Source organism: Limulus polyphemus, unplaced genomic scaffold, assembly GCF_000517525.1.
Source record: "Limulus polyphemus unplaced genomic scaffold, Limulus_polyphemus-2.1.2 Scaffold891, whole genome shotgun sequence".
Taxonomy (NCBI): Eukaryota; Metazoa; Arthropoda; class Merostomata; order Xiphosura; family Limulidae; genus Limulus; species Limulus polyphemus.
Window position 1 is genome coordinate 355,302 of NW_013666501.1, and position 10,249 is coordinate 365,550.

Here is a 10,249-nt window from a genome sequence, read left to right on the forward strand (position 1 = left end):
ATATATATATATATATATATATATGATTGAAAAATGCTAAGTTAGGGTAAAATATTTTTTGGAATCTCATATCAGCAACATTAATCACTACAAGTAGTTTACAATGTTTGATTGACAAAAGTTTTCTTATTAGTAAGCTAAGAATAATAAGAAAATATTTTTTATACCATTAGGATCTTGTAATGGAGATTCTTTATCGCACCATTTCTGCTTCCTCTCCAAGTAATTGTGTGCATCAATTTCTGATGATAAAAGAAACAAAAATTAAGGATGTAAATTACAAAATGAAAAACCTGCGATTCAAATTTTAGATCATATAGGTTGGAAGCAGCATAACTTTCATTTTGGTGGGGTAAAAATCATCTCATATTAACGCTCCGAGACCGACACTCCCGAGATATCAGGATTCAAGTCCCTAGAAGACAATTCTCCCTCCTTATCATTATAGTTGCCACTATAAATAAAGAAACATTAAATTCTGAGGTAAAAATTTAAAGAAACACATCATGGTGGCTACATATAATTAATTTTGGGGATTTAACCCCTTCTCTTTTGGTGGTCATTCTTTACTGTATGTGGCAAAACTGGTATTTTTCTTGCAGTTGGAAAAAACAACAACTGATTTATTAAAACCAGTTTTATGATTTGAAAATTGTAAGGATGCGTTTCTTGAATTTAAACACTCCACCTTAGGATGCCCATCACGATTACAAAGTTTGAATGCCTTTTTGGGGATGTCAATAAAACTTATTAAAATGGAATTTCATAGGTAGCATTTTCTATATTCTGTTTTACAAGCTAATAATATCTAATGATTCCTACATATTTCAGAATTACAAACAACTGAGATTCCACAGATAGTGTGAGTGCATGAACAACTTTTCCTACCCTAAAACAACGCATTGTTCTTCTATCTTTTTGTTAAACATTATAAAGTGTGTGTGTGATTACAAATCAGGAAATTGGGATCTTGAGGTAATTTTTTTGGAGTAAAATAAAAATAAGACAAGATTCAAATTTTAATAGTAAATTGGTGACAAGTAACACTGAAAGCACTTTTACCAATGATACTGCAGGAGGTCGAGCCAGCCTTAGAATGTGCAAGACCTAAAAGGTAGGTAATTTGTAAAACTATCTTCTATAAGTCAAATAACAATTGTTCAAAAACATATAATGCCACAATATCACTACACACACTCTCACTGGTTGGCATGGCATCACAATATCACTACACACACTCTCACTGGTTGGCATGACATCACAATATCACTACACTCACTCTCACTGGTTGGCATGGCATCACAATATCACTACACTCACTCTCACTGGTTGGCATGACATCACAATATCACTACACACACTCTCACTGGTTGGCATGACATCACAATATCACTACACTCACTCTCACTGGTTGGCATGACATCACAATATTAGTACACACACACACACACACACACTCACTGTTTGACAAAATAGCAATAACCCACTTTTAACTTTTCTTTTCAAATATCACACATTTATCAGCTTTATGAAATCAACTTCAGCAGATATAATTAAATTATATTCTCTTAAATTGGTCATGACATATAATCAAGACTATCGTATTGGATTTCAAACTTCAAGCATGAGGCCCAAAGCAACTGTTTAGCTTGCATCGTCTTAAGGCTGGCTCTGACAGGTGTAAGAAGACTGCGTTACGGTAAAACCCCAACATATCCCATTTGACAAAGAAAGATCAACTAAACATGAAATTATCGATGAACAGTACAAGAAAACATCATTGTTTGGTACCATGCCTCGAAAACTGTGGAAAATAAAATAATATAAATCATAAAAAAGAAACAGCAAAATTTAGAGACAAAGTAAAATAGGAAATAAGGTAAGCCTAAGTCATATCCATGAAAATGTAACAATTTCAACAACGTGTGCATATAAGATATACCGATGCACCAAGTCCCTGGCAATATTAGGAAATCACAGGACTTATGCTCAGTATTTTGTTATTCCAAGGTACAATACTACTCAACAAACCTATCTGTCCCCAATGGAATACTGATGTAAAACTTGGAAAGTTGGATTATCATTATGCATCAGTATATATGTGTTTGTAGCAATTGCATCTGTGGTACACACTGGAAACAAATATGATCATATACTCTGCAGAAGAAACATTCTTAACCACAAATTCCAGCTCTATAAACAGAAGTAACTGGTCAAAAAATTATTATATCTGATTTATTGATTTAGAGTAATTCCAAAAATAGTGGCAATAGTACTAGATTACCTGGTTGATAACGTAGAACTAATAAACATTTTCAGATAAATAAAACCATTTTTTATGTAAAACATTACTTGTATTTATACTTGTTTTTAAAGGTACAAAATGTAAATATGTTTTACTATTAAAACACAATTTTTTGGAGATGTTATACAACATTATTTAACGTCAAATCAACTTAGGCAAGTATTCAGGTGGAATGTCTAGGACACACAGATGTCACCTGTTTTTATTTGCTAGGGGAAAAATATGGGAGATGGCTTGAATGGGTAATGAAGAAAAACTTTAATATAAGTTAACATAACAGCAAATGTACAACGTACCTGATGATGACAAAGCCTTGTCGAAATGTTGTACATTTACTATTATGTTAACTTCATTACCCATTCAAGCCGTCTCCAACCATTATATTTATATAAATTATTAGCAATAATAGTATAAATAGTAATATAAACAAATAAAAAATAGGGGTCTTTTCCGTTTGGTGTCCACCAACAGATCGTTTTGAAAATAAACCAGTAATGCAATAAAATAAAATAGTTAATAATAAAACATTATTTTTTAGATAAATCTTTCATCTTTGTTTCTGTTTCTCCATATAAATTCACAAAGATAAAGAGTCAAACATTTGGCAATTAGTTCCACATTGATGTTTTTTTATTGTTGGTGGGCATCAAACGGGAAAAGATCCAAAAATAGTAATACAAGTAATGATGACTTGATAAGAGCCATGTCTGATACAGCAAAAGGGGAACAAAACAAACCATAAAGGCAATGCTATACTAAGCTCAAACAGGAAAATTAGCAAGCTGACAATCAGTAATCAGCAAACGTCCATTAAGCAGGGAAGCAAGGACCTATAACGTCAATTTTGATGCTACGACCTGTAAATCCAATGCCATAAATTTAGATGTGGGAGAAGGGGGAACAGGAGTACCCCAAGAAAACCAACTTTCACTGGTCATGCAATACTTTAATAGGTAAATATGTGAGATACTTTGTTTTATTTTTGTGGATCTTAACTATCATGCAGTTTAACTTAAAAATATTTCATTTAAAATGAAGTCAAAAGCAGTCCAACACTAACTGAAATTAGCAGAAAAACATTCAAATAAAAGTCATTATGAATGCACAACCAACATTACACAAAGTAGTTCAGACTATTTCACTTATATTGTACTTTTTAAATACACATATTTTGTTTACCTGCATATTGCTTTACGTCATCAATGACATCTGTTCGTTCAATTTCTTCTAGAAGATCGAAAAGCTTTCCAACAGTATTAGAGGGCTGTGAGTCTGTCCACTGAATCAGTAATTTAGCAAAAGGATCCGAGGTCATTTGAAAGTTCTGGATATCCCAGTAATCAAAGTTCATTAATTCAGCTACACCTCTAAAATCACGCATTAGTCCCGTTAATGTAGTTAACTCTTGTACGGGATTTAACATCCTTGATAAAATTCCACGAGTTCGAAAATTCAATGCTCCTGCTGGTATTGTATGAAAGTCTATCTTGGTGTTTGATGCCGACATCTTGGATAAATTTAATGTTTACAAGAGATCTTCAAAAACACTTCAGTAGTGAGCAATTCTGAAATAAAGAATTTGTGTAGTATTAGGCTTAGTATTATATATCAAATACAAAGTATGACTAATATACTGAACCATCCCAACCAAATATATATATATATACTCTGACTTCACGAGTAGAAATTTAACCAATACACATGGTAATCCATCAGGTTCGCAAGTTTTACATTAACACCAATACTTATAAAAAGTAATTTAACACTCAAGTATAATTCTTAACATGCTTATAATTGCAATTTTCAAAATAATTAACACACTACATCATATGTTCATAAATCATTTTCTGAAGGCTTATACACGTTAATTTCTTGTCATTTTTTGATACCGTGGTCAATAATGTTTTAGATGTCTTTCCACCCATTCTGAACATTTAGTTGTAGTAGTTTTCTGTGATATTGTAACAGCAGTATTTTATCAGGTGCTTTAATTAAAAGTTACAAATTTTGATATACCAGACTTGATGAACTAAAGAAAGAATTACTACGATGCAATAATACTGGCATAAAAGCTCACTTTAGATAAGAAGCCAATGCAACAGCTAGCTGATACTTACAGTTTTGTGCCTATGCAATCGTTAATATAGAATGTCACTCAGTATTCTTAAAATACGTTTGGATTTGGCTTCCTGTTAAGATGTTAAGTATGAAATATATATATCATTGTAATTGTTAAATCTGGTGTATCAAAATACATTTGGATTTGGCTTCCTGTTAAGATGTTAAGTATGAAATATATATATCATTGTAATTGTTAAACCTGGTGTATCAAAATACGTTTGGATTTGGCTTCCTGTTAAGATGTTAAGTATAAAATATAGATAACATTGTAATTGTTAAATCTGGTGTATCAAAATGCTTTGGATTTGACTTCCTGCCAGATATTTTGAAAATATTGTTCATCGTACAGATGGTATGGGAAATTAAGATGGGAATTAGTGATTTACTGGACAATAAAAGATGGTTTAAAATTCTTACTTTATCTCATGGATGGATGTAAGGATAGCCTTAATATAACAAACTGTCTGTGGTAGTTCATAAGTAATTGATTAGGTAAGCCTAAAATCATCTCATTATCTCTTCTCTCCACCTTTTTTAACAAGATAAGAATGTTATGAATGATACACAAGTTAAACATATCTTAAATTTAACCTAATGATGATAATGAGAAATATAAGAATATAAACTATAAATGAATCATCACAATAAAATGTACTGCTTTTTCATAAGGCAGTAACTATATGCAATAAATTTAAATTTTGATTACACAATAACTTCAAACTTCATTCGATTAATTTAATCACAACTATAACAAGACCAGTTATTAAGTTAACTAAAAAGAAAATTTTGCATACAAGTTACATAACTTTCAACTTTAATTTTAAAGTACGACTTTTACCAAAACTATCATTTTTATATATTTGCAAGTACTAGTAACTTTTCATAAACATTTGCTAAATAGTAAATATAATAATTGTAATATCGTTAATATAGTCTGCTGAAGTAGTGCCAATACTAATACTATACAGTATTGGTATATAACCACTTTAAAAATACTATATAACAGAATAATAATATGAACAATGAATTACTCAAATAGTAACAAGAACATTATCATTATATATTTCAATTATTTGAAAATATGATCGGTAAGCTGAGTACGTACACTAGTTTAAAATGTTCGTATTAGTATTAATAGTAACGACAAAATCGAATTTAATTTTTAAACTTAGTTTGATCCATACTGCCATTGCCTGCCTAACTTAAGCTAGTAGTAGTACTAATGACAATCGTTGTAATTTGTGCGTTCCAAGTAGGCCTAACCTTAATTAGCTCATTTTTTTAGTTTAAAAAAGTTTTTCTTTTACAATCAAAGCACCGCCTCAGAACTACGCTTCTAATAATATAACGATTTAATAACTGATTATTACCAAAGGTATAGTAATAGTATAAAGTTATGTTATCTTTACCACTTTGCTTCGAACCACCATTACAGATCTAAACACCGTACACGCACTTTAACACCAAAATTGCAACACAATCCACTAGTTGCCTACCACTAAGAAATTTTCCACGATACACATATGTTTCGCAATTGTACATGTAGAAGGGTTTTCCACGTAAAACTAGTTGATGCGTCATACGCCTACGTAACGCCGTTGTCTATCGAAGATCCTGTTAGAAAAGCACCCTTGCAATTTGTAATTCCTTATTTGTTTAGTCCTTATAATAAAGTTAAATTTTTGGATTCTCTGTTAAAACTAGAATTTATTTTCACATTTATTGCTTTATGACTTATATTAAAAGTGATTTTTTTATTGGTCACAAGTGGAATTAATGCAATAATGTGACTGTGTGTCTTCCGGTGAGACAGCAGTAAGCCCGTGGACTTAACAACGCTAAAATCCGGGGTTCGATTTCTCGATGTGAACACAGCAGAATAGCTTAATGTGGCTTTGCTCTAAAAACAAACAAACAAAGCGTCTGTGCACTTAATATCTAGGAACCTATTTGAGGCTAACAAACTTTAGAGACAGTTTGAATAGGCAATGAAGAAATTATATTTTCAAGTTCCAGTACTAGATACGTTAGTAAAAAAATAACTCATTACCCTTAAAAAGAAGCTTACGCCAAAGTTCTACATTAAAACATGAGGTTTGGATTAAGACATAAGCTTTCCAGCCCAGCTCTTCATCGGATGGAATTACAACACTAACTTAAAAATACGTTTAAAACATAAAAAATCAATCCTGTGATAAAATCACGAAATTATATACATATTGTTGCTAGGTCGTGCATCAAAAATACTGTAGACCTGATTATCCACTAAATCTACCTACCTACGATATATAAGTTCGCAAACCTTGTGGTGTTTTTAGATGATCTGATTTGAATAGAAACTTTGTGGAATAATTTGTGTTTGAAAGCTTGAGTGAGTCTTCTTGTGTCACAAGCTGTGTGTGAGAAATAACAAAACTGGGCGAGTTTATTAAAATGAATACAATCATTATTAAAAAACAAATAAAAAGAAAATGCAAAGTATGTACAAGCGCTTTTATTGGATGTGTACTTAGGTCCACAGTTTTTCTATCTCTCTCAAGATAGGTTTCTGTAGAACTAAAACAGAATGATTTTAAAGTATGGTGTTTACTTGAAAAACTCCCAATAGAACTGAACCAAGAAAACATGCTTGAATTCAAAAGGTAAGCTCTGTTTCTTTTTTCAGTTGCCAGCATTACCTCGACACACTTGTACTCTCACGGCATTGGTCAGCCGTAACATATCGACATAATCAATTTGACCAGAAAAGGAAATTACAGTCCTTGTTCCTATCGGGCAGAATAGGCATTATCCACTGTAGAAAACAAAGAAATAAGGCAACTCCAATGCTTTTCTGGACCACTTGTTTATGCTAAAGCTGTATAGAAACTAAATAAACGGAAAATTTATAACATTTCTATATAACTAAAGTAGGTAGAAAACATATGATATGCTTGCAAAAAAACTTTCTTTCCCCTTATCTATCTCCTCAAATTGACAATTAAAATGAGCTTTAAAAGCAATAACTTTTCAACTCGTGCCATGACCAAGAAACACGTTACCTATCCTTTGTTCCTAAGAACTTATATACACCAAATATACAATACAACTCTATAACAATGAATCGCACTCAAATGCAAGAGAAAACCCTTTAAAATTGTACAGTTAACCAAAAATTAATTACTAAACTAAATATAAAAGAAAAGGAAGAAAAATAGAATAAAAACTCTTTAACAAAACATATCTGATATAAACCTTTGACAATGAGTTTAAGCTATCCTGTTGTGATATGTCAACAAAAATGCAAACATTGAAATTACAGCCTTTAAATGTTGAACATAACATACATTTAATTCATATTCATTGCAACTAACAAGAAAAGGACAAGGATCCTTTCTTTAATAAAACAATCAAAAACAAAGTTTACTACGTATAAAACAAGCAAAAAATCATTAAACCTTTAAAACAAAAATCAACCTTCTAACATAGAAAACGTATTCTAAAAATGTATAAAAAATAAAGTTAATTTCTTCTCACTCGTGTATACGCATGTGCGCGAGCAAATAGTGGCAATGTATTTACACTATACCCAGGTCCATCCATCAAATACTAGAAAAACAAAGGAAATACGTTTAAAATACACACACTCTTTAACTCCATGCTCTTTCACACACAGGTCTGGTATGGCCAGGTTGGTAGGGCGATTGACTCGCAATCTGAGGGTCACGGGTTCGAATATCCGTCCCACCAAACATGCTCGCTCTTTCAGTCTTGGGGGCGTTATAATGTGACGGTCAATCACACTATTCGTTGATAAAAGAGTAGCCCAAGAGTTGGCGGTTGGTGGTGATGACGAGCTGTCTTCCCTCTAGTCTTTCACTGATAAATTAGAGACGGCTAGCGCAGATAGCCCTCGTGTACCTTTGCACGAAATTCAAACCAAACTTTCACACATGCCTGAAAGAACAAGAGTATTTTCATTATGTACAAAAACAAAATGAAATACACATATGCACTTACAAAATACACACAAAAACTGTAAGGCTCCTGTCGTCCAAATACACTCATGAGTGCAGAAGGCAGACAGCACTCGTTAATTACATTACCATAAAAAATATATTATAATAAATTAAATATATACAAAATGTACAGTCAGTCCAGATGGCAGTTGTGGCTTCACTTCACTCACCTTAACCCCATCAATAGAGATTCCAGTGTTACCAAAATCTTTTCAGTTGACGACCATGGATGCTTTGAGGTCTGTTGAGGTTGCGCTTGGCTTTGGCTAGCTTGATCTCCTTCTCATTGCTCAACAGAGGAGCGATCCTTTGCCCAGCCGATCTACTTTCCAGTTGTAGAGTTCTAGAGCCTCCATCCAATCAACTACCATCTCCTGACAATGGTGCTTGAATACTGGAATCAGTTTTATCATGAATCTGTTTGTTAGCACTTTTGGTGGCTTGTAAAGAGTTACACTCTTGGCCCCTTCTGGATTGTTTCTCATGGCCTCTTTAGTAGTGGTATCTCATTAGTCACAGCTGCTTACGTTCTTCAAGACCACCTGGTCAATAACATCGAGGTTGATGCTCCTTCATTAATGCAAGAACCATTGAATGAACCATCTCGCTCGTCTGCATCACTATCGCCTTGGTCTTTGGAGCTGACATCGAAGTCTTTGTTGGCGCTCTCCCCATCTCCAATTTCCTAAGACTTGGACACACCTTCAGACAATCCTAGTACTGGAATGCTCTTCTTTGGTTTCGAGGTGTAGTGGTTCCATCTGTTGTTTCATTCTCGAGGTAGTGCAACAACCTGTGATGGGACATGTTATCATCATATATGTGTCTCCTCTGTTTTAACCTCTTTGGGCAGTGTCCTGTGGACATAGAATCCACAGTTCTCGAAAACTTTTACAGCAAGAGTTACTCAGACTAAAATTCGTTTTAAAACTTAACTCCTTTAAGAGCAGGTTTATATATTTTATCATCAATATAACCGTTAAACTACTTCCTTTATCCAGGCTTTTGAACTGTGATGTTCAAAAACCAAGAGTAATTATATCTCTACCATATAAAGGCTCACACTCCCGAATACTGAAGAATAAATTAAATATCAAAATCAAATGAGTCTATCCTCAAGTTCCCTTTATATATATATATATTTTCAAATTTAAAGATCGAATTCACCTTCTTCAACAGTCAAGTGTCATTTGCAAATTCTGCTGCCAAACGTGTGAGGGCGCCTACGTCGGTTCGAATGTCATAAAACTAGGAGATTATTTAAAAGAATTCTCTAATCCAAGGTTCAAGGAGAGCTCAAACATTGTTTGACATGCTCTAGGTGAATGTGACGTGATCCCATCACATAAAATTCTCCAAGTAACTGGTAAAACTGAAGGATATGTTACCAGTGAAGAAAATACTTCTGACTATTCAAAAAAAGAAAAAAAAAGTCGATATTAAACAATCAACAAAGTACTACTGAACTTTTCCCCCACAATTTAGGTATTTAAAACTATTTTAAAATTTTCACACTGTATTGTGTAAGTTTAAAGTCTACGAGTAAAGGTCTCCAGGCGAAAAAGCGTGGCACTTATTTTGTCAGTTTTATAGAGATGGTAGGACATTGTGCATAATACAGATCTATTAAATATTGGCATAATGTTTTCTATAAATTCACTTTCATGGGTAGCTTTTCATATTAATGTAACTATTTTGCAATTTGTACATCTAGATGTCACGGAGATTTGGGCCACACCGTGAAAGTTTATTGGTGATTAAAGTTCGGAAAGTAGCTACGAAGGCAGAAGCAAAAAGGAAAATTGATTGTTTGTTTGTTTGTTTG

At 32.9% G+C, this 10,249-nt stretch overlaps 1 protein-coding gene and 1 long non-coding RNA gene across 4 annotated transcripts in view; both read right to left on the reverse strand.

Moving 5' to 3' along the window:
- The window catches only part of LOC106461068 (myeloid differentiation primary response protein MyD88-like), a 15,755-nt gene extending 7,564 nt beyond the window's left edge, over window positions 1–8,191 (reverse strand). The window contains exons 1-4 of one of the 3 annotated variants that reach the window (XM_022387902.1): window positions 8,053–8,191; window positions 6,706–6,819; window positions 3,485–3,870; window positions 168–242 (exon numbers count right to left, since the gene is read on the reverse strand). In XM_022387902.1, coding sequence (XP_022243610.1) covers window positions 168–242; window positions 3,485–3,812 — 403 coding nt within the window. In that variant the 5' untranslated portion in view covers window positions 3,813–3,870; window positions 6,706–6,819; window positions 8,053–8,191. The other 2 variants (XM_013920854.2, XM_022387903.1) reach the window with 2 other exon arrangements.
- Window positions 8,192–8,307: 116 nt separating this feature from the next.
- LOC111086168 overlaps window positions 8,308–10,249 on the reverse strand; it is an 8,411-nt gene continuing 6,469 nt past the window's right edge. The window contains exons 2-4 of the long non-coding RNA XR_002610910.1: window positions 9,592–9,833; window positions 8,595–9,217; window positions 8,308–8,362 (exon numbers count right to left, since the gene is read on the reverse strand). This is a non-coding gene — a long non-coding RNA (uncharacterized LOC111086168). The remainder of the gene's footprint in view (window positions 8,363–8,594; window positions 9,218–9,591; window positions 9,834–10,249) is intronic.